Source organism: Aphidius gifuensis, linkage group LG4 (assembly GCF_014905175.1).
Source record: "Aphidius gifuensis isolate YNYX2018 linkage group LG4, ASM1490517v1, whole genome shotgun sequence".
In the NCBI taxonomy this organism is placed as follows: Eukaryota; Metazoa; Arthropoda; class Insecta; order Hymenoptera; family Braconidae; genus Aphidius; species Aphidius gifuensis.
Genome location: NC_057791.1, coordinates 6,338,248 through 6,363,770, shown reverse-complemented (window position 1 = coordinate 6,363,770; position 25,523 = coordinate 6,338,248). Strand labels below are relative to the sequence as shown.

Sequence of the window (25,523 nt, the reverse complement as noted above, 5' to 3'; positions counted from 1 at the left end):
TGGTGGAAATTTTTCTCCGCCTTTTCTCCACTTTTTTCCACCTTTTTCCGAAGATGACCCATGGTTGGAGAAATAGCGGACAAATTTCTTCAACCTTTCTCCACCTAAAATTTATTCCGAGTTTTCTCCAACTTTCCTCCATTGATTTTTCCCAAGTGAAAAAAATATATTTATTGGAAATATAAAATAAATTTAATTTATATTTAAAATATATGTGAATTAAATTTGATTAATGTTTTAAAAAATATAAATTAAATTTAATTTACATGTAATTTATATTTAATTCATATGTAATCTATATCTATACAAAAAGTAAATTTATTTCATATGAATATAAATTAAATTTGAAGTACATTCAAATAATGTCGAAAAATTTAAGTAAATTTATGTTTTGAAAAATATAAATACATTTACATAGATATAGATTACATATGCTTAAAATATAATTTATCAATCACACATATAAAATATAAATTAAATTTGTTTTATATTTCTAATAAATATATTTTTTTCACTATTGGGTTATATGAAATTAAATTTATTAATTAATATTTTTAATAATTTTTAATAATTAAATGAATTTAGTTGAGTGTAATAAAGAGATAAATAAGTAAATTGAATAATAAATAAACAAGTAACGAAAAAAACAATCTCAATTGAACCTGAAGATATACATTACGTTCTCCAAAAAGCCTTGAAGTATACTATATAGACGTATAGAAATAACAATTATCAGTATAGAAAAAAAAACTTGAAACTATAAAGTCATGGCAATCAACCAGGAATACATACTTCAAGTATTGATACCTTTAAAAAATTGTATTCTACAAATCTTCTAGTATTTACAAAAAAAAAAAAATATACATCTTTAAAACAAAAAAAAATCGTCACCAAGTGGTTTAGTAGTTATTTGACAACTTATTAATGACGAGGTCAGGAATCGCTTCTGGCAGCAGCATCACTAAAAGCTATGTTTTCACAGAAAGAAATAATATATTTAGAAATTTATGTACAAAACTCAAGAGACTATCAAGGGTAAAAAAAAATAGGTCGCAAGAGAAAAACTTGAAAGACTTGAATAAATAGAAAAAAACAAATCACCGGAAGGTACAAAACAAATAGTAACGTAACGAGGTTTTTATCTTATTTTTTGTTTGATTTTTAAGTCGTCAAGATTAATAAATATTTCATAGTGACCTGAATCTTAATGTCATTATATTTTTAAAAAAACTTAATTTCAAAATCAGTATTATTTAAATAATCTTCACTCTTTTTTTTATTTTTCAAATAAAGCATCGTCTAAGTTTCAATGGTGAAAAATTAAATCAAGAGTTTATACTTTAAACTACATATATATTTATACAAGTTTTATTACAATAACTTTTGGTATACCGCAGCTGTGTGACTCTCAATTGCCACCACGACTTCTTTCTTTTGTTCATGAAAAAGAAACTGTGTTCTTTTTTTTAACTAAAACCTAACACTAACAATTTTAACTTGGTTATATTATTCTACTCAACAGTACATACAAAATTTACCCTCAAAAGTTTCAACAGTTTATCCAGTTTTTTTTTTCTATTTTCTATATATAAACGATCACAAATTTGATGGCAATACAAGATCCATTTAACTATATACATACATATATTGCCAACCAGTTACAACAAAATCGATAAAGGTAATTTCAAAGTCCTTTACTTTAAGTACACCAATCGTATACCGTTCAGAATTTTATGAAGAGTACTTTTTATAATCATTTATACCTATATCCGTGTATATATATATATACAAGCATCATATCTTCTAAAACTCAAAGTTGTGGGTCAATTTATTGGAAATCGATTTGAGTTCTGGAACATTGATATGAAAGAAGTGGTTCTCTAATATCAATTCTCAAAGTGATATAAATACTTTGATAAAACAATTCTGATCAAAGTGTGCTTGTATATTCAGTTTGTCCAACTCTGTAAGTTGCATTTGACTGTTGACATGTTACAGCGTTGTTATTGACAGCCACGAATCACTGAAGCACCTCAATCAAAAGCTTTAAATTTAAATCTAAGAAGCAGTAAAACATATAGGCCTTTGCAAAAATAAAAGAAAAAGATTCCGATCAGTAGATTTAAATTAAGAATTAATTTTTAAATTTTCAATTGTTCTTTTTTATTTGTTTCAGCATTCAAGACATCATCGGGATTTTACAGGTGGAACGAATGAAATAACAGTAATAACAACAACAATTGGAAGTATAGTTGATTATACGCACAATGATGTAAATGAATCAACATCAGTATTGTCAATTGAACAGACTATCAAACGAAGTAAGTTTAAAATAATAAAATTTAATATCTATAAAATAAAAGCTTTCAATTGGTCGAGTATTAATATTTTAAATGAAAAAGCTTAAAATATTAAACTAACCGATTTATTCTAAATTTATATTCAAGAAACTTTATTTTTTATCAAATACAAATAATTAATTCAAATGTAGAAAATATAAGCGATGTGCACACATAATATTATATACGATGATCATAAATAACGCAGATTAAAATCAATTGTAAATTTTATAATCATAATGATGCAGGTAAATTATTTAAAAACAATGAGCAATATTTATAAATGTATATTTCTCGTTTGAATCTCACGAGAATAATTAATTGATGACTTCACTTATTGATAAACTATTTCGAAATTTTATTCAATGGAAACATTATCTTTTATTGATTGTGGTAAACAACGGATGATAATTTATAATTTAAAGCTTTTCAATGTAGATTGTTGTGTTTCGATAACCTACTATATATTTCGATACTATTTTCTAAATAAAAAATTTTTTACATTGGTTATATATTATAAAATATTACTCACATGATGAATTTCTTGACACGCCCTTAAACATTAAAAAATATATACAAAATTTACGTAGAATTTATTTTAATTTGCGTACAATTTTCTATAAATATTTCACATATATTTTCTTTCACTGGAGCCAATAAAATTATAATTAACTGTTTAAAAGGATTTAATTTATAAAATTAAAAAGAAAAGCTTTAAAAACAAAACATTCTATGAGAGTATCGCTATCTGCACTATCTTAAGCATGTATTTTTTAATTACATAATCTACCATTCATAGTTTACAGAGATGACAAACTAAGATTGTGTAAAATATGCATGGATTTGTTTGAATATGCACCATATATTGAGATGTTCCATGCAATGCCTATGAACACGTAGCTGTATGATTTTTTTTTGTACATGATTATACAAAATAAATGTATTTTCATTTCTTACTCATTATTATACTTATATTAGAAAATTGTATGAAAAAAAAAATCTAGTTATGAAGATTTTTCTACATGATTATTTAAAATTCATCTGCATGATTCGTTTGAGAGGAAGGTGTTTATAAATCAGCCTCGATTTGCTTATATGAATAAAAATCAATATCTACCGTATCGACTCATTATCCGCATCTTTTCATGATTACATTATGAAAGAATTTTAGTTGAAATATTTATCTAATTGTTTGATACAAACCATTGTCCTAAATATGAATGAAGGTTTTTTGGAATCGCTTTTATCAAATCAACTAGTGATCCACTTTTACACTGTTCAACACACAGAAGTCCATCTTTTTGACGAATCCAACCATCTTTACAATAACAACCTGCTTTACACGACTAAAAACAAAAATTAAAATAATCAATTATAAACATCAATAATTATTTCAAGGATTTATAATTTTTTTAATGAAGTTATTTTTACTTTATCACATATTGAGTTTCGGGTTCTTACATGTTGACTCATCACATGTTGTTTAAATAATACTAAAAATATACTTATAAATATTTTTAAGCTTCATTAAAAACTTTTATATGGCTAATGAATATTTTTAGGCTCACCTTTTTATATTTTTCTATGCAAACATTATGCTCATATACTTATACATTAAATATAAATATAATAAAAATAAAAACATATCTATAAGTTAGTCAAATAATATACGTGGATGGTAAACATAAAATTTATGCCTTGTTTATATTTTAACAGATGAAAATAATGAAGGCCAAAATATGTCACTTGTGATTATTTGACTTTGAAGTGTAAATTAAGTTCCACAAAGTAATACATGTATATGTTTAAAATTCAAACATAAAAAAATACACTAATTCTTTAAAGTATTGCAATCTTATTATGCTTGGAGACAAATTGCATATGGAATAAGTGTCAACTTTTTATCAAGCCCATCGAACGTTAAAGAATAATTTTTATTTATCGTATAAATTAAAACTTACGAAAGCGTAATAATGCCAACTGTTTTGTATAAATATATATTTTTTTACAAAAAGTACACAAGTGTAATACTATTCATATAACAAACAAATTAACTCAAAAAAAATAAAAATATATTAACTCGTCGAAAATGAAAACAAGCGATGATCTATAGAGCTTAGCCAAAACAATGAAAACACCTGATGAGTATTAATAAGGTTTAAAGCAAACAAAAAAGATAACCTTGATAATTTTCTTATCACACATGAGTTTTTATGAAATTTAATGAAAGGAAAAAAAAAAAAGTGCTCATAATGTTTTTAAGATCAAATATTATAAATGGAAAAAACAATTATGAAAAAATTTTAGGAAAACTTGGGAAATATATAAGAAAATAATTGTTATTCTAATTAAATATTTTTGAAAGTTATTTTCTTTTAATAATTTTATTGACCTATATTACTTTGAAAATGAATTATCAGGACACTTTTCTATATACTTATAAATTTATAAAATGTATTTGATTTAGTAGAATTTTATTGAGCTTGTGGACATTCGGAAGTTGGTACGCAAGTACCTTTTCTATCTGTTCTTGAATAACCTGGAATACAAATGCATCCAGGCGCACAACTCTAAAAATGCAAAAAAAAAAAAAATTAATCATCAGTGAAAAAAAATTAATTTATCACTTTTAATTTATTAAAATTGATTCAGTTTTAATCAGTTTTAATTTATTAAAATTAATTCAGATTTAATTATTTAAAATATATGAGTATACAGATTGGTATTTTAAAACTTACGAGGATACAAGCTTTCGGTGTTCCAGGACAAATTGATTCACAATTTTTTGAACACTGAGACCACACTTCATTCTCATTACATCGAATACCACCTTGAGCATTTATACCTGTAAATCAAATAAATAACATTTTATAACACACAATTCTTATTAGCTATAAAAAAAATATAAAAACTGTAAGACAATGGATTTTTAACCTGCTGCAAAAACTGCTGATATAATAACAAAGTAAAAAAATAAATGAGACATTGTCGTTTTTATTTGATTGAGTGTTGAATATACAATTGAGTTTATAATTTTTAAATAAAACTCACGATGCGAATCTTACTTATATAGGAAAAATTAAATTACAAATAATATGCATTGTTTTATTTGTTGAATCTAAATTCTTATTTTTTATTATCTTATTCGAAGAAAAACTAAGATAAAATATTACAAAAGTTTATCTGTTTATTAACAAGTATTAATTTATTATATTTTTCATCCTTACGCATTTATTGATTACGTATTCAAACAAAAAAATTTCCTCAACCGCAATTATTCTTACAATTTTTAATGATAAAAAAAAATAATTAAACAATAACAAATGAAATTTTTTTATTATTGATTCTACATGATAAAATAATGATGATGATTTATAAAATAAATTTTGAAAAATTAAAAAGTTTCTATTGACAAGTGAATTTTCATGAAAACTTCAATCAAAATTTCCAATATTCGTTAGACTGAAATATTCACGATAGATGTATTCAATTAAATTTCATGTAGCTTGTGTTCAATTACTGTTATACATGAAATTCTCAACTTAACAATAGCAGTGAAATTCAAAAAGCAAGGTATCTTGTATCATGTTGGTGTACACCAAAGTGTGCTTGATTGTGTACACTCGATGCTATATATTTGTATTTACGCTTTAATGGTCTCAGAACTGATAACGTTTCAAGACAAAGCATTTCAACATGCGTGTTTAATACATTCTGTACATTTTCAAATTGCACCAATCTTCAGTTACATCTAACTGCTGTTTCTTTTTATAACGCAAGTACAAGAAAAATCACACTCAAAAAAAAAAAAAACCAATCAATTTTGTTTGCTAGTATGAATAATATTTTATAAAATTATTATTGTAGAATGGTACTATTAAATAAACGGCGAATTTGATGAAAAAGTTTTTAACAAATTTTTATAAAATTACTTTATATATACATACATGTTTTCTATTGATTTGATTTACAGATTATTTTTTTTATCATGTTACTAAATATTGGAATGTATTTCCCCCTTTAATTTTTTTTAGATTACATATTTATTTTTCTGTGTCATAAAAATAATGGAAAAATACAATAAGAATATACATAATATATTCTTAAAAACGGAAAATATAATATGTATTTTTTTTTTCTAAATTTATATCATAAATTTTTTTTGTTATTATTCGATAAAATCATATTGTATTGTTGTCGTCAATCTGATTGAGTATATGCTTGTACTATTTATTATTTAACTTAAAAGAGAACAAATTCAATTTAAATTTTCTTTAGTTTTTCTCAATAATATATTTATAATAACAATTTTATTCAGTCAATCTTTAAATAACGAGTTTTAATGATAATATATAGTAAATTAATTCATCATCATGTATATTTATGAAGCGGAAAACGTTAAAGTATAAATATAGCTCGAATAAAAATAAAATATCATTGTTGTTTTGTATTTAAAAATCAATACATGAATACAAGGAAAAATGAATTTAAAAATAACTATCGATTTTTTTATTACTATATTATTTATAGCGAGCATAAGTGTTTGTACGTGTACATTGTTTTTATCGTTTGATTATTAAAAATATAATCTCGATAAATACCAATAAAATTATTTTTAATTATTTATTTACTTTAGTGTGTTATGCTGATGAAGGTTGTCTCAAAAATGAAGTATACAAATTTTGTGGTAATGAATGTGAACCAACGTGTTTAAATAAAAATCAACTGAACTGTGCTACAGTTAGTATTTGAAAAATATAAATATTTAATTGATATTTTATTTGCAAGAACAATATTATAAGAAAAAAAAAATTCATTCAATTTTTACAGACATGTTCACTGGATTTTGGCTGTACATGTGATGATGGATATGTGAGAGATTCAGAAAATACAAATAATTGTATTCCTTTGGATTCATGTTAAATTGTTTACGCTTCAATGGTCTCGGAACTGATAACGTTTCAAATAAACATAAAAAATAAGATAATAAATAAAATTTTTTATATATGTATTGAGTTTTTTAGTTTCAGCTTGTATTTTTCAAATTGATCAGAAAGACAATTTTTTTTTCTTAGTTGACAGTAAATTGTGATTATTTTTCAAGTTCATTTCAATTTATTTTTTTTATTTATACAAAATTATATTTTTGAAAAATTATTTTCATTTTATTTATAATCTATTATTTAAACACTTGTTTTTTTTATAATGTAAATTATATTATTATTATTTAAATAATAAAAAAATTTTTAAATAAATGTCCAACAATGAAATTTTACTGATCAACTTTCAGTAGAATAATTTCTGGACATATACAACAATATTTGATATTTAAATTGAGATCATTTGAGTGCAATACAATTGGATGTTCACTTCGAGAGTTATCGACATAGGAGAAAATTAACTTCCCCATGTCTCTTCACCCACTCTTGTTGCTCCTTCTTGACCTTGTGGCGTTTGATTGTTAATGGCTAATTTTTATTACGTACTTTAACACCATAATCAATTTTAGTGAAATAATAGTTATATTAATTTAATAATTTAATTATTTGGTAACAAAAGTTTTCAAACACAGCGTCAAGCATTCGAGGGCTTGACTGCCCAGTTAAAAAGATCTCATAGAAACCACGAAAAACGACCGAATACACATAAAATGCTCATAAAATGAAAACAATAATATCTGTGAGAACTTGATGAACATTTGGACGTTTTTAATAGTTTCCATGAGATTTTTTTTAACTAGATGTGTCATCGTGCACCCAGCTCAATATTTTTAATTTTAATGGATTTCGAAAAAACGTTCGATGGTAAATTTATTCAAGGCGAACTAAAAACATTGTTAGAGAACTGTCCTGATTATCAATTGAAAAATGAAAAGTCAATTCATTTTGCGTACTTGTTGAGGTATAAAGACCATTGGTTATTCAATAATGAAATCAAATTCACTTTCTTTCATTAATTATTCAGAGAAAATTGATAAACTGAATTAAGAATTTCAAAGAATTAATTGTAAGCATGATGATATACAAGACGTAAATATGATTGTCAAAACCGTAATGCCTGGTAAAAATTTTCCTCCGCCATTACTCCAACCATGGATCATTTTCGAAAGGTGAACAAAGCGTGGAGAAAGTTGAAGAAAAGGCGGAGAAAGTTGAAAAAAGTCGGAGGAAAATTTCTATCATCAGAGATGCTTCTTTAATGAAAAATACAAAATGTTTATAACTAATTTTGCAAATTATATTCAACTGTATGCTGTAACAATAGTTTCATTCTTAATCTTTAAATTTTTTAAATAAATTTTTTAAGATCCACCTATACAGATCCAATTAATAAAGCAAATTCAAAGAAAAAAAAATTAAAAAATTAAAAAAGAAAAAGTACGATTGGCACAAAATGCTGGTACAGTATTTTTTATTGCTAAACAGCCAATAAAGCAATAATTTTGTTAATCTCAATAATAATTATTCACATCAATAAAATTAATTAATTAAAAAGAAAAATTCAAAATTAAACATAGAAAAAAAGCGCAAGCATTCTTTCTACATATGACCAAAAGGTTACAAGTGTTTTTACTATTGTATATACACAATAATTGAAAAAAAGTAATAAATATTGAATTATTATTTAAACAGGAGACTATTTATTGATACAGTCATGGTATGATTTGTTTTTTTATGTAGTCATAAGTAGTAACTCGTAATCGTGTAGTTAAATAAGAAAATTATGACATTAAAAAATACGTGAATTGATATACGAGCGATTATAAAGAAAATTGAGATGACTGCGAATTATTTTTTGCTACTAAATTATATTCTCGTTTATAAATAAATTTAAATAATTATTAAATAAAAGTACGAAATGTTTAATTCATTAACAAATAATTATAACATTTATTATTATTTTTTTTTTTTATTTTATTGCATATAGTTTTTTCATTTTTTTTTTTTATACACCACACATGTTTTATATTCTTTTTAATTATTTGACATAATGCGAATAAGTGAATAACTTTTTCGTTGCAATTCCTTGAAAATATTTGGTCGAATAAAATTATATAATTATGATTATTTTTGTGACATACATATGCCGCAATCTGAACATCCCGGAATGGGTGGGCATGTACAGACCTAAATACAGACGAAAAAAAAAAAAATTAAACTTTGTTTTTATTTTCTCAAAAATGTACGAATAAATATAATTAAATTTTTAAATTACCTGAGGACAATTTACTCTTGCATTCATACCTGTAATTTAAATCAATAGTAATTAATAATTAACATTACCCTATGTTTAGTTATTCTATATTATAATTTCTATTTTACCTGCTACAAAAAGTATTGCTATAATTAGAAGGTAAAAAAGTAAACGAGACATTGCCGTTTTTATGTAAAGTGTGTAGAATATACAATATATAATTTTAAATTGAAACTCCCGATGAAGCATTCTTTTATATATACGGAAAATAAAAAATCACAAACATGTATGCATATATTTTATTTAAATTTTTATTGCTCATTATCTTGTTGAAAAAAAAATTTACGATAAAATATTGCAACAGGTTATTTGTTCGTTGACAATTGTCAAAGCATTTATTTATTTGTTTGTTAAACACATATTTATTACGCATTAAAAAAAAATGTTTCCTTATTCATTTGAAGATACTATCAACAGGAAAAAAAAGTAGTATTTTTATTCATATAATATAATTTTTTTAAATTCAACCTAAGTTGATAAATTTTTAACTATAACCAGGAAAGTTTTTATCATAAATATATTATTTCAACTAGTGTTTAGCTCTATAAAATTTTAACTAAAAAGTACAAAGTTTTATATTCATTGTTATTTAGATAATGTGGAATTCCACCCTCCACAATCGCAAACTGGACAATCCGGGTTGGCTGGACAATTACATCTCTAAATATATAATTTTAAAAAAATATATTATTTTTCGTTTCCTAAATTTTTTAAAATTATAAATATATAATTCAATTTTTAACTAACCAGTACAGGACAATCTTGTGCATTTATGACTGAAAATTAAATTATTAAAAATTAATATTACATTGTGTCTGGTAGTTGTTCAAAAAAATGTAAAAGAAATAAAAAACTTTGTTTTACCTGCTGCTAAGAATACAAATGCAATGCAAAAATAAAAAAGTAAACGAAACATTTTTTTTTAAATTGAGTGTACGTGTAGGTATATGATTGGTTTTAGTCTGAAATATAATTTACGTTAATTATTCTTTTATACGAAAAAAAGAAATCACAAATAATATAGTTCGTTGTTTACTTATTAAAATTGTTTTCCTTGAAGACACAGGAAAAATAATAACAAAAAATATTGCAACAGGTTTTTTTATTTATTGACATTATCAAAGTGTTTATAATCATCCAGTTTTTTATTAAATGTTTTTTTTATTTCTTTGAATACAAGTATATGTATTCAGATGAAATTTTCTTTAATCATTGCTTATCCTAACTTTGGCTTAATAGTAACAGGAAAAAACGGGATCTTTGGGGAAAAAAATTTGTTCTCTATACTTGTTCTGTATATATTATTGTTTTTATTTATTTAATAAGTTGCGAATCATTTAGATAAATTTTCAGTGACTATTTATGAACAGTATTTATTAGTAAATCAAGTCTAGTAAATTAATAAATCATCATTCTGTTGGCAATGCACAAACGCAAGCTGGACATACTGGCCTGGCTGGACAGGAACAAACCTAAATACACGTGTTAAAAAAAAAGGTTATTCTTTGTTTTGAATTTCTTGAACACCATAGAATAACACCATAGAATTTTTAACTCACCGTTGGACATGTTGATGCATATACCTGCATACCTGGAAAGTAAATTATAATAATTGATATAACAGTATGTTCAGAAATTGCTTTAAAAAATATTATATACAATTATCTAAAAAATTTTGTGTTACCTGCTGTTAAAACTAGAGCCACAATTAGAAAGTAATAAAGTAAATGAGACATTGTCTTTTTTAATTGACTGAAGTATATGCTTGACTCTATAATTTTGAAATAAAATTTACGTGTGATGATTCTTTTATACGAAAAAAAATCACAATTTATTTACTTGTTAAATTTAAATTTTCTACGTTTATTATTTTACACAGGAAAAGCTTATAATAAAATATTACAACAGGTTTTTTGTTTATTGATATTATCAAAGAATATTATTTATTGTCTTTCTTTTTTTTTATTATTATACATTTATTGATTATGTATTTAAACAAAAATTTCCTTGATCAATAATTTTCTTAGAACACATTTGAAGAAATATGTTGACAATGAGGTTTACTGTTGTTACTTATTGAATGTTGATATAATGCCTTTGTGTAAATATTTCTCCAGATTTTCACTGTATATTTCTAGTATTTATTTTGGATTATTATCAGTCTTTTTCTGTATAATATCTACATGATTAAGACTTCAGGAGAAAAACCAGACATGTATTCTTTTGAAAAAAAAAAAAATTATGGAGATATTTTTGGAGCAGCCTTTAGATTTTCCTTGTATAAAAATTCATGATTATAGAAACTAAAATATTTATACCAATTCACTCGAGAATCTTTTCGAATTTTCGAAACAAAAATTACGAATACATACATACATACTTCACAAACTCGTTTGCAAATATCTCTAAATTTAAGTAAATATTCCTAGAAATATCTCCGTAATTTTCTTCCAAAAAAAAAAATGATTCTCCGTATTTTTTCTCAAAGTCTCAATTACATAGAAATTCCGGAAAAAATAAGACAAAATTTAGATGAATTATTCAAAACTATACGGAGAAATATTTCGACTAACAAGAGTATACCGGTTTTTTCGTAACAATAATTTTTTAACGATAAAAATATATTATTCTATTGCACAACCACAAGCTGGTCCACCTCTCGGGAAATTCGGACAGACACAGTTCTAAATGCAAATAAAAACAAATGAAAAAACGTTAATCATTGGTTTTAATTTATTTAAAACATAATGAAAATATCAATTTACCTAAGGAGATGCTGTTGCATTAATGCCTGTAAATTAAATTAATAAGGCAATCACGGATAAAATTAAGAAATATTAAATCTATTATAAGTGATTAAACTTTTTTTTTACCTGCTGCAAACAATACAGTTACGATAAGAAAATAAAAAAACAAACGAGACATATTTTTATGTTAAGTGTCGAATACACAATTGAGTTTATGATTTTAAAATAAAACTTGCGACAAATCATTCTTTTATAAGGAAAAATGTGCATCGATCCACTGGTTTGTTTTGAATGTAAACATTCATTGCGAAACAGGTGTTTTCCTTATTGACGTTACTGAAGTATTTATTTATTGCTTTTAATTAACATGTATTTATTGACTACGTATGCAAACAAAATTTTTTTTATAGTTAAAAAAATTATTGGTAATCCAAATAAAAGAAGACTTTCAATTGTTAAACAGCAAGGCTGTATACTATATATTTATATTTTTTTTATAGGTTACAGATTTTAACAGCATCATTATTATTACTTAAGTTGAATCAATTTAATTTTTACATTAAAACATGAAAACATATTACTTTTTTAAAAAAAACATGAATCAATTTACTAATATCATAGTTTAGTTTAGTTAAACTCATTATTTTTCTTTATTAATGTTCATTCAAATTAATTTTATTGCATGTTTATTGACTGTAATAGTTGAACAAAATTTGTACGGAAATATTTATTTTTAATATTGTTTTTTTTTATTTATTTGCAATAAATAGAATATTTTTCTTGATTACTGAAGTGTATTTAGCTTAGTTAAACTTGATAATTAAAATGCTTCGGATTTTCCGCAACGAGAAATGGGTACACAATAACCATTTTTATCTGTTCTTGCATAGCCTTCTATACAAACACATCCAGAAACACAAATCTAAGTGAGAAAAAAAAAAAAAAAAAACGTAAATTCATTTTCAATTTATTTAAAATATGACAAATAAAACATAATAAGTTATTATTAATAACATATCAAACTTACCTTAGGACATGGTCTTGGTTTTCCGGGGCAAATTAATTCACAAGCTTTTCCACATTCTGTTGGAACTTCATTCTCATCCTCACATAGAATATCACCTTGAGCATTTATACCTGTAAATTGAATAAATAACATTTAATGACACACAATTCTTATTAACTTTGAAGAAAATGTAAAAACTATAAAACAATTAATTTTTAACCTGCTGCAAAAACTGCTGATATAATAACAAAGTAAAAAAATAAACGAGACATTGTCGTTTTTATTTGATTGAGTGTTGAATATACAATTGAGTTTATAATTTTTAAATAAAACTCACGATGCGAATCTTACTTATATATAGGGAAAATTAAATTACAAATAATATGCATTGTTTTATTTCTTGAATCTAAATTCTTATTCTTATTATCTTATTCGAAGAATAACTAAGATAAAATATTACAAAAGTTTATCTGTTTATTGACAAGCATTAATTTATTATGTTTTTTATCGTTACGCATTTATTAATTACGTATTCAAACAAAAAAACTTCCTCAACCGCAATCATTCTTACAATTTGTAGTGATAAAAAATATAAAATTAAACAATATCATATGGAAGTATTGTATTATTGATTCTACATAATAAAATTCGTTCAAAGTTTTACGTATTATATTAAAATATTTATTTTAGTAATTGCAATATAAGAAGGAAGTCCCACCAAATGTTTAGCCTATTCGGCCAGTATAAATAATTGTTTTCTTTTTCAATGTAAACCGAGTAAAATATTTTCAAATATTTCTTTGATGTAGACAAAAAAATAATTTATTACTAATTTCAAATAAACACTGATAAATTATAGGAGGTGTGATACCAACAGAATGGCAAATAGCAATGATACACCCGATATTCAAAGAAGGAGACCTAAACAACCCAAAGAATTACCGAGAAACACAGGGTACAAATTAATGACAAATATTATAACAGAAATAGGATGAATGAATGGGTACCTTGGTGGACATGTTTTTCCGGCATTACTTTTTTTTTGTGTGGCTAAAGAATTAATGTTGCTTAAAACATAATTTTTCTGGTCACATTAATTCTATAAAAAAGTTGATTGTTCATTCGTTGATACTTAAAAATATTTACAGTAATGACAGATAAATATTAGTGAATAACCAAATTATAAAAAGCCCATGTAGAGACAAAATTCAAAAAAAACTTAATGAAAAAAATGACTACTTTTGGATACTAAATATAAATGGATACTAAAATAAATTCTTTTGTTAAATTTATAAAAATTATAAAAATTGCATAGTCATTATTATTATGAATATAAATTAATGAATTTTATTTTAAAAATTTTTATGTACAATTTGAAATGGTTTTTTAAACGCTCAAATGATTTAATAATTTATATAATATTTATAACGGTAAATTATTAACAAAACCGTAACGGGACTATACTTACTTTTGTTTATTTATATTATTAACGAGAAATATATAAAAAATCCAGAAATTAAATTAGCAACAAGCACAAATTTTATCAGCAGAATTTAGTTGAACACAAATAAATTGTTCCACAAGCCTTGAAAACATTTAATATATTTTATAATTTGTTTATTGTAAAATATTCAAAAAAAAAATTAATTTCAGTAGCAATCAATTTAAAATGAAAACTGTGTAATATATTATTTTTTATATTAACAAAAGTATATACAATGACTTAAGGCATAATTTAAATTTAAGGTAATTTTTTTTTTCAAATTCACAATCAAGTATAATAATTTTTTTACCTTTTTGTCGAAAGACACGATGGTTAAGTTGGCAAGAGCCCTGCCTACAGTGCTCGTGGTTTCGAGTTCAAATACGTATAAAGACATCTTCAAAGCTCCTAGTTTTGAGACGGCTAAGCCTTCAATTGTGCAAATCACTTACGGCTTGCTTAGACTAAATAAATACACTCTTAGTGATGAGTTTTTCGGGCAAATATAGTCTAGCATAGAGCATGTGAACTACGCACTTGGTCTATGCCAGGAAATATTTGCCTCGGACACCTGGAATACATATAAAAAATGTACAATTTTAAACAGAACACAGATCACAAATTTATTTTTTTTTTTTTCTTTTACATCACGGATCACGATTCAAAAATTATTGAATTGATTATATTAATCAATAAATGTATATTAATTGATAAATTTATTCTATTAATTAACTATTGTATATGGGGCATTCTGAGTCACATCAGCTGGTCATCTGCCTGACCCTCACGGATTTAGTTGAAAATTTTTTTATATGTTGTTTTTGACTTTTTATGCAGCCTGAATTTTTTTGAAAATTTTGTGACGTGTTTTAGCCGGTAAAGTAGAGTGTTTTAATGTTAATTCTTTTCATTCATAAAAAAAGCCCCAATTTAAATACATGAAATTTTTTCCATAGGCATTCTCGTATATTCAATCAAAAATTAGAGTGCCCGAGACGTTTATATGCTTTTTTTTCATTTTTGAAAATTAAATTTAAATAAAAAAATAAAACAAAATTCAAACATATCTTGGTAAAATTTCATTTTCGGCGTATTTTAGAACTAAAAAGTGAAAAATTTCAATTTTTAACGAAATGTTCGGGAAATTTTCCACTTTTTAGTTTCAAAATATGCCGAAAATGAAATTTTACCACGATATGTTTTAATTTTGTTTTATTTTTTTGTATTTAAAAATTTAATTTTTTTTTTTTTTTTCAAAAAATTTTGAAAAAAAAAAAAAAAGCATATAAACGTCTCGGCCCACTCTAATTTTTGATTGAATATACGTGGATTGAGTACCTTATTTTATGGAAAAAATTTCATGTATTTAAATTGGGGCTTTTTTTATGAATGAAGAGAATTAACATTAAAACACTTTACTTTACCGGCTAAAACACAAAGCCAAAAACAACATATAAAAAAACTTTCAACTAAATCCGTGAGGGACCAGCTGATGTGACTCAGAATGCCCCATATGCATACAAAAAAAATTTTTTATTTATTCTGAAAATTAAAAATCTGAAAATCTGGTCACATTAATTCTAAAAAAGAGAGATCACGTGGGTATTATCCGTTTTATCCTGTTTTAAACGTTTTATCCATGGATAATTGTAAACAACTCAAAAACTCACAATATGCCCATCCCTGACACACACAGATGATGTAAAGTCGATGGGGCACGTAGACGAGGGTACCCACGTGGCTGAAGGAGGAGACGAGGCATCATCTGTGTGTGAGCTGAGTGCGAGAGAGGATTACTCACATAGCGCCCGCGTGACACTACTATATTTTGGCCGAGCGGGCGGGGAACACCCGTTTGTCGCCCGGAATTTGTAGGGCAACAAACGGGCAATTCCCGCCCGCTAGGCCAAAAACATATTAAACAACACTGAAACTAAAAAAAAGAGGTGAATTAAAAAAAAAATGAAATGTTCTACCATAAAACAAACACTGGAGTTTTGTAGACCATGTACCTTATATTGTAGGTATATATTATCTTTTTGGAAAAAAAATGTCTTTGAATCTTTATTTTTTTCAAAAGATATAAATATCATCATTCTTTGCGTTATGTAACAATAAATAATGAATAATTTTTTTTTAGAACAATTGAAAATTAAAAAAGCTGAAAAAAAATCAGGCAAATTATGGTGGAGAAAAGTTGAAGAAATGGCGGAAGAAAGTTGGAAAAAACGGTGGAGAAAGGGTGGAAAAATTTTTGGTTGGAGAAATGGCTCACAATCAAATATTGTAGATCGAAAGAAAAATTATGAAAAACTTCTTCAAATAATAGAGCAACGGGTATAACATACTTAATTGGTATAATATATGGGTATCAATCTGTGGGAAATATATATATATATATAATTATATATATATATGTATATGTATAGGAATTAAATAATTTTTATTCTAATTAGATACTTTTGTAATTTACTTGCTTGTAATAATTTTATTCAACTACATGACTTAAAAAATGAATTAACAGCAAATTTTTCTATGCATATTTTTCTATGCTTCTAAATTTATAAAATGTATTTGATTTAGTAGAATTTTATTGAGCTTTTGGACATTTGGAAGTTAGTACACAAGTACCTTTCTTATCCGTTCTTGAATAACCTGGAATACAAATACATCCAGGCACACATATCTATAAATGCAGATAACAAAAAAAAAAAAATTAATTATTAGCCGTTTTAACTTAGTTAAAATATATTAGAAGACATATTGATATTTTAAAACTTACGAAAGAGCATGGTTTCGGTGTTCCTGGACAAATTGATTCACAATTTTTTGAACATCGTGAATACTCTTCATTGGATTCACATTGAGGTTCATCTTGAGCATTTATACCTGTAAATTGAATAAATAACATTTAATGACACACAATTCTTACTAACTATAAAGAAAATATAAGACCTATATGAGACAATTAATTTTTAACCTGCTGCAAAAACTGCAGATATAATAACAAAGTAAAAAAATAGATAAGACATTTTTGTTTTTATTTGAATGAATGTTGAATATACAATTGAGCTTATATTTTTTAAATAAAACTCTCGATGAATCTTACTTTTATAGGAAAAATTAAATTACAAATAACATATGCATTGTTTTATTTGTCGCATCTAAATTGTTATTTTTTATTATCTTATTCGAAGAAAAACTAAGATAATACGTACGTTTTTCTGTTTATTGACAAGTATTTATTTATTATGTTTTTCATCGTTACGCATTTATTAATTATGTACTCAAACAAAAAAATTTCCTCAACCACAATTATTCTTACAATTTTTAGTGATAAAAAAAAAATTAAACAATAACATGAAATTCTTGTATTATTCTACATGATAAAATTCGCTCAAGGTTTTACATATTATTAAAAAATGTAGTTTAGTAATTTCGATATAAAAAGAAAGATTCCATTAAATGTACAGGCTATATTCGGTCAGTATAAACAATTGTTTTTTTCTTGTAAGCAGAGCAAAATGTTTCTAAATGTTTCTTTAATGTCGACAAAAAAAAGCTTTTTCCATAGTACACAAAACAATTCAATACAATTATTTTATAAATTAAATTAAGCATCAAGTTGCATGCACATTGAATTACACATTCAGCATTGAAAAATTGTTTTTTATATCTATATAGTTTTTTTAAAATGATTAAATAATAATATTATATTTTTCAACTAATAAAAATTTAAATTAAATTAGTTTTTAATCAACTTTTTTATGAAAAAACATTTTGTATAATTTATAATAATAATAAAAAATCAATTAAATAGAAAAAAAAAAAAAATTTTAACAAGATAAAAATAAATAAATAAATCAGGGAATAAAAACAAACAGAAATTTTCCTATATACATGAGAAATAAAAAGAAATAAAAATCATGGAAAAATGGAGAACAGGGACATCTGGTAGACAACCAGACGATTACGAATTCAATATCAGACTTGAAGTATATTAGCATAGAGATCGACTCGGCGACCTGGTCTCGACAGTCAACAAAAATTCTAAGAGTGTACTCTTGGGAAGTGCATTTACTTTTTTCTATATCTCTTCCACCCTCTTTCCTCCTTATATATATTTATAAACTTGTAATATATACGTGCAAAAAATGTATCATATCTGAATCGAAATATCGTTATCGTCAATTGGCTCGTTTTGATCACACGTATGGATATACGTAATTTTTTATCTTGCCAAAATATTATAACAGAAATAAATATTTTTCAGTCACGTTTTTCAATAATTCTATATATTGTCTTCAAGGTAATAATATTATTTCAACACTTATATCTATAATTTCTTTGATGAAAATAATTTTACTTAGTGTTTTTTTTTTTTTTGCATTTTAATAATTTGAAGTTGAAGCGGGTTAGAAAAAAAATTCGAAAACCAAATTTCCTTGTACATGTGTCAATTAAAATTATATATTTATAATTTTTATATTTTTTAATTCAATTGCAGATCCTTGTTTAGACAAATATTGTGGAGCCGGAAGAAGATGCAAATTATCACCTGATAACAGTGTTGCACTTTGTGTTTGCATTAAAAAATGTGGAATGAGACATCGAGCTGTTTGTGGCAGTGATGGTAATGTCTATGCGAATCATTGTGAACTGCACAGGGCTGCTTGTAACAAGGGAATACCATTAACTGTTAGCAGATTAATGAGATGTCTTCATCAAGGTAATTATAATTTATTTTTAATAATCAAACAAGAAATAATTACATTAGTTGAGAATTAAAAGAAAAAAGTATTATATCAATCAAAACATGTGATACTATTGCTAAAAAAATTAAATTCTATTTTGATGTTCTTGTATAAGATTTTTAAAGTTGATATCCGCCACTCCTCATGGTCTAAGCAATATAGCTAAATTTAATTATATATTTTTCGGGTTTTTTTTATCGACAGTATACTACAATTGTAATATATTACAAACAAATAAACAAATAACAATTATATTTTGAGGCATATAATGATGGTATTAATAAATTGTAGTTTAAAAAGTAACAACCACGCGGAGCTCATCCATCGATCTCGTACATATATATAAATTTGAAAATAATAGCTCATATAGGTCATTATTCCGGAAGTTTGTTGGCAACAGATATGCACACAAAAATTCATACAATCAAATAACTTGTATATTTTCCCATCATATGTACTCACAAATAGATATGCAATTTTATCCATTCAAAAATTAATCATACAAACCTCATTCCATAATAAAGCTCTCTCAATCAATTTTATTTTTACTGAAATACTTGCTATCCTGCAATAAAACAAGTTCATATAACATTAAACAATCGACGTCTATATATACGTAGTGAGTAGAATAATTTAAACCCAAAATTGAAGAAATAAAAAAACAAAAAAATTCCATTCTAGTATATTTTTTTTTGAATATTTGTATTCATGAAGTTGAAATTTTTCTATACGTGTTTTGGCATATTTTCAAACATATTTTTCTTTCATTGTCGTTACATCTTGAGTGAATGCAACTCAATCTTTTTCTTGAGAAAGAAAATAAAAAAAAAAATTTAAAACAAAAAAAATATTTTAAAAACTGATATATATTTATTTGAAAAAATATTTTATATCAATTTAGAATTATTTATAATTTTTTTTTTGTAAAATTAAAAAAAAAGATATTACCATTTTTTATGGCATCTTGATTTTTATATATTCTCAATTTCTTTATCCATATAAAAAAATATATACACGCCGACAGATAAAGTTTACTTGGCATAATTTTAAATAAACCAAAACTATTGGTAATACGTGCTGGGAGTTGCATCTTCAGCGATCAGTATTTTACTTGGCTCACGTACTCTAGATTACGCTGAAGCAAAACTTGAAAAGGTAAAGAGAAAAAAATTTAAGAAGACGACAAAAAAAAAAATTGCAATCTCATGGGAAGTGGGTAGTTTCAAAAATGTTTATATGGTACTATCAGTTTAACTTTCAACGACAATGTGACAGAAAAATAAAAAATATCGTTTTCGTTTTTAGTATTATTACTTCTAATTTCTTGAGACATTAATTCTTGTTAAGAGTTTTTAATTTCTTACTTGATTTTTTATTTGAAATAAATGTTTTTTTTCGATAGATTTTTAATTTTTCTGTTTTAGTCTTTCAATCGTTAACATTCAATATTTTTTTCTAACATAAAATGATGACAAAGGAAATTAAACTTTGATGTTTTGAAACTATTAAAATCCTCGATAAGCCAGAGATAACTAGAGTTGTAATGTTGAAAATTTAATTAGTATTATCTTACAATGACAAACTCAATTATCAATGAAATTGCAAAGAAATATTTTTTGAATTTAATTGCTTTCAACAGAAAATGCACCGTATACAGAAATATGGATAAAAAGTTACTAAAAAAAATAATTATTTTATACAAAGTATACTGAGTGCAATAGAATGATATTTTTTTCTTTTGATGTTTACACATTTATGATACTTTTTAATTGAATTTTCACAGTTTTAATATATCACTTTGTACGCGTTGTTTTAATGTAAAAAGATAAAAATTTGGTATTTAACATTTGGCCTTTTTGATGACAGGCTTTTAAAAGTTACCTATTTTTTTTTTTCATTTTTAAATAGTACAAATAAATTTTATATTATTATACAGTTGGAAAATTAAAAATAAAAAAAAGTTAAATTAAATTTCTCCATGTACATACGCAGATGGTAATTCAACATTTTCTTGATATTATTTTTTATTTTTTTCATTTATGATTAGTAAAGAATAACACATAAAAAGTGACTTTCAACATTTTTATTAAGTGTTAAATAAATTATAAGAATATAAAAAAAAGTACTTATCGTGATTAACTGATAATTAAAAAAATAGAAGCTCTAAATCATCAAAGTAATTATACTTATTTTATTTTGTTGAACTCTATTTATAAAATTTTTCTATTTTCTTTTTACATTTTTTATGACGTCTCATCTCATCTCTCGTCACCAAATTCTTGTCTCGTCTCGTTTTTCTCGTGTCTTGCGGCATCACTACCTGTGACCGTTTCATCAAATTGATTAATGTAGGAAAATGAGTGGAAAAATTTCCCCGCGTCGTTGATTTCGAAAGAATTTCTTTGCGGTAAAATTTTTTGTTTCACATGTTTCTCCGCGTATTTTTATCGTGGAGAAATATTTCCCAACGTTTCTTCACCCAAGTCGATTCGGATAAAATTCGAAAAAAAAAATTTTAATACCTTTCTCTACTCATTTCTCCGCATGTGTTAATTTGGGAGAAAATCGGAGTAATTGCGAAGAAATTCGGAGTAATCGCGGAGAAATTCAGGAGAAATCGCGGAGAAATATTTTCACCAGGGACATATGTCAACTGTATAGATGTACCATTACAAGTACCATTAAAAACATCAACTATAAAAAAATGCAGTGTATGTCGACTTCCCGGACACAATAAAAATAGTCATTTATGTACAGCTAAAAATGGATTGCATCAAACAAATATTAATGATGATAATAATGATAAAATGTCAATTGATAGTAGTAATAATGATACAATGAGTTGTATTGTCAAGAGACATTTTTCTAAAATTAATATAAATAAAGAAAAACTTGGCGATCACTTTTACAACAAATGGAAAGAATAATTTAATTGAACATAGATGGGCAAGATTGAAGAAATATTTAACTAAAGTTAAAATGATCCCAAATGAAGAAGCAATACAAATATTGAAAAATTTATTCAGAGACAATATTAGACCAACACCTGAAATGAATATATTTAATATTGTCTCTGATGTTAATAAATATAATTTTTGTGATCTTGATAAAGGCGAGAAATGGTGGCGTTTTCTACCATTTTATTTAAAATTGCAAGAGTATAATGATTTGATGAATTTTTCATTAACACCAATATGGCAAAACAGGAAAAATCTAACATATGACACATCTGCAATGCATGAATTAAGGGGTGCTATTTATCTCGATGTTACACCAAGTGATTGGTTGGAAGCTACAAATGGTTCAAAACCAATGAATCATGTTAGAGAAAATGATATTGTTGATGGTTATGTCATTTAAAAATTTATGGAAAAGAGTTATCAAAATACCAGACGAATTTAAACATCAATTTATTTACAATATTGATACTGATGGTGTAAGTGCAACTTTAAAATTTGGAAAAAAAAATTAATAAAAAATATCGATGATAATGAAAGTTGATGATAATGGAGTGCAATTAGAAAAATTTCATATAAATTGAATGATTATGATAGATTAGTAGCTTTGGATCCAGGAGAAAATTTTATTTTTGGTCGTATCCCTGGTGAAAATCATTTTTCCGATTATCTCTGACTTGTTCCGATTTTTTCCGATTTTCGTCCGCATTTTCTCCAATTCTTTCCGAATTACTTCGATTTTTAAAAATTGGAGAAAGTCGAAGAAAATCGGAGAAATAATTTTCACCAGGGATTGCTTTTGATTCATATGATCATTTTTTCGATAAAACAAAACAACAAAGAATCTTAATACGTAGCTGGACTTTTCATCACAAACCACGTCATTTTGATAGAAAAATAAAAAGAGAAATAATAACAAAAAGCTATATTGATTATTATGAACATTCATTGACTCTTGATGAGTACAAAGATATATGATTAAATAAACCAGCTGATTATGAACGAATAACTCGATACAGATTGAATTTATTTCATGCTGCTGAAAATTGTTATTTTAAAAAAAAGTTAACTCGTTAAAAATTTAACAAATATATATAAAATTGCTGATCAATTATCAAATTATTTTTTAACAGGTTATTATGTTAATGAAAATTGTTTCGTCGAAAGAGAATATGTGAAAAAATAATAAGAGAAAAAGGCATTATGTCAAATATTTATCCTAAACATGTTTGCAGATTTGTCATGGTGAATTTTTAAACATTTTACCAACCCTGGTGGAAATAATTTCTCCGTAAAATTCCGAAAAACCCCGTCAAATTTCGGAAAACTCCGTATCACTCCGGAATTGGCCCATTAAAATTTTTCGGTCATTTTGTTTTCTTCATTTTACACAGGAATTCGAGTATTTTGGAATTGCTACCGATTTTTCGTATTTTTCCGAATTTTTTCTAAGTGAGCCAATTCCGGAATAATCCGGAGTAATCCGGAGCAATTCCGGAGAAATATTTCCACCAGGGAAGGTAAAGCAATTTACTTTTGCTCTTTATAGTCCTTCTTCACCATGAATAATTGTAGACCTTGGTCTAAGGGATACCCCATAAAATATGATGGACTCCTGGACTGTTGACGGACACATTTTTGCCATTGGGAAATGACTATATCTATCCGTTTAATCCGCCGACAGCTCCAGGTTCCATAGGCTTCTCTTGAAAGAAAGAAGCCAGTCTTCTCTTTGAGCTCAAGAGACTCACATAACCCATTAAGGGCTAATTCGGTCGCAGGAGCTCGCTGCATGATAGATATTTTCTATTATTTAATCCACGACCGAATAAGAGATTCACTTATATGTACATCTATTAAATTAATTTCAAGTCAAAACCTAAATAATCTCATTGATAATATCCTCTCAAATATCGCCTACATTCAATAAAAAATAAAATAAACTAGTAAACAAAAATAGTAAAATTTATAATGATGAAACAAAAAGATTGATTTGAGATGATTGATTTTTTTTTCACCGATGAATATCGTACTACAATATTATGTAGTCATTGTGGTGAAAGAACATTTGTTACTAAACAAAAGAATCGGTATCTCCTCTGTCACGAGGAAGCCACTGGATGTTCAAAAATAACATGGAATAGGGACATGAATGCACCTAGAAATATTCTACATATGAAATTAGTATAAGATTAGGATTAACTTGACCAGCAGATATGCCCGGTTATAGGAACTTCCTAAGATGCAATGTTGTCTTATAAAGCTCCAATTCCCAGGTAGGAGTAAACGATTGTGCCAGGCCTGGCACAAGCTTGTGCACAAGGCTCACATGCTTGTGTCTAGCTTGTGCTACAAGCTTGTGCCAAGGTTGTTAAGTGATTGGACATGTGCCTATGTTACAAGCTTGATGACACGCCTTGTGCCAAGCCTTGTGTCAAGACTCGTATTCCAGCCTTGTGCCTCGGGCTTGACACAAGCTTCCAAAAACAATTTTTAAAAAAATATAAATAAATTATTATGGTTAATCTATTATTATTGTTAATTTAGTAATTCCAACATTGTCATTTTTTAATTCAGACAATTCTAATTAAACGAAAAACTAGGGACGCGACGCGGGATCGATCCGGGGCCGCTCACGTGGAAGTCCAATGCACTATCATGTTTTTTTTTTTTTTTAAACAAAATTTATTTATTCAATTTTACATGTTATATTAGGTATTACATAATAAATTTTTAAAAGACTGTTTTAGTTTGTTACAATATGATGACTGCTGTTCTTAGAAAGAAATCGTAGTCTATTTGTTGCACTATCATGTCAACCATCGGGGTATTGATGAAAGTGGTCGTCAAAATTTTTTATATAAATTATTTCTATTGAAACTGAACACACAGTCCTTGCGAATGCCTCACACAATAGTCAAAGCCTGATAATTTTTATTTGAAATTTATATTAAATTTATATATCTAATTACTATAATTTTTT

At 25.5% G+C, this 25,523-nt stretch overlaps 5 protein-coding genes and 3 long non-coding RNA genes across 8 annotated transcripts in view; 2 read left to right on the top strand and 6 right to left on the bottom strand.

Annotated features, from left to right (window-relative positions):
* The window catches only part of LOC122854923 (follistatin-related protein 5-like), a 154,937-nt gene that overhangs the window by 114,552 nt on the left and 14,862 nt on the right, over positions 1-25,523 (top strand). The window contains exons 4-5 of the mRNA XM_044155963.1: positions 2,177-2,321; positions 19,337-19,558. Coding sequence (XP_044011898.1) covers positions 2,177-2,321; positions 19,337-19,558 — 367 coding nt within the window. The remainder of the gene's footprint in view (positions 1-2,176; positions 2,322-19,336; positions 19,559-25,523) is intronic.
* LOC122854930 (chymotrypsin-elastase inhibitor ixodidin-like) lies at positions 4,715-5,418 on the bottom strand. The gene is made up of 3 exons (XM_044155968.1): positions 5,274-5,418; positions 5,078-5,184; positions 4,715-4,909 (listed from the first exon to the last, which is right to left on the bottom strand). Exons 1-3 carry the CDS (start codon positions 5,323-5,325, stop codon positions 4,814-4,816), a joined length of 255 nt encoding a protein of 84 aa, XP_044011903.1. The 5' UTR covers positions 5,326-5,418; the 3' UTR covers positions 4,715-4,813.
* LOC122854929 (venom serine protease inhibitor-like) lies at positions 6,772-7,652 on the top strand. Its single transcript, XM_044155967.1, has 3 exons — positions 6,772-6,884; positions 6,976-7,079; positions 7,170-7,652. The coding sequence occupies exons 1-3, from the start codon at positions 6,821-6,823 to the stop codon at positions 7,260-7,262; spliced, it is 261 nt and encodes an 86-aa protein (XP_044011902.1). The 5' UTR covers positions 6,772-6,820; the 3' UTR covers positions 7,263-7,652.
* Positions 9,253-9,793, bottom strand: LOC122854932. Its single transcript, XR_006374009.1, has 3 exons — positions 9,662-9,793; positions 9,555-9,583; positions 9,253-9,466 (listed from the first exon to the last, which is right to left on the bottom strand). It is a non-coding gene; the product is annotated as an uncharacterized LOC122854932 (long non-coding RNA).
* Positions 10,161-10,586, bottom strand: LOC122854934. Its single transcript, XR_006374011.1, has 3 exons — positions 10,458-10,586; positions 10,341-10,369; positions 10,161-10,253 (listed from the first exon to the last, which is right to left on the bottom strand). It is a non-coding gene; the product is annotated as an uncharacterized LOC122854934 (long non-coding RNA).
* Positions 10,808-11,394, bottom strand: LOC122854933. Its single transcript, XR_006374010.1, has 3 exons — positions 11,278-11,394; positions 11,153-11,184; positions 10,808-11,065 (listed from the first exon to the last, which is right to left on the bottom strand). It is a non-coding gene; the product is annotated as an uncharacterized LOC122854933 (long non-coding RNA).
* LOC122854927 (chymotrypsin-elastase inhibitor ixodidin-like) lies at positions 13,013-13,697 on the bottom strand. The gene is made up of 3 exons (XM_044155966.1): positions 13,567-13,697; positions 13,368-13,477; positions 13,013-13,262 (listed from the first exon to the last, which is right to left on the bottom strand). Exons 1-3 carry the CDS (start codon positions 13,616-13,618, stop codon positions 13,161-13,163), a joined length of 264 nt encoding a protein of 87 aa, XP_044011901.1. The 5' UTR covers positions 13,619-13,697; the 3' UTR covers positions 13,013-13,160.
* LOC122854931 (allergen Api m 6.03 / Api m 6.04-like) lies at positions 17,287-17,909 on the bottom strand. The gene is made up of 3 exons (XM_044155969.1): positions 17,810-17,909; positions 17,612-17,718; positions 17,287-17,515 (listed from the first exon to the last, which is right to left on the bottom strand). Exons 1-3 carry the CDS (start codon positions 17,859-17,861, stop codon positions 17,420-17,422), a joined length of 255 nt encoding a protein of 84 aa, XP_044011904.1. The 5' UTR covers positions 17,862-17,909; the 3' UTR covers positions 17,287-17,419.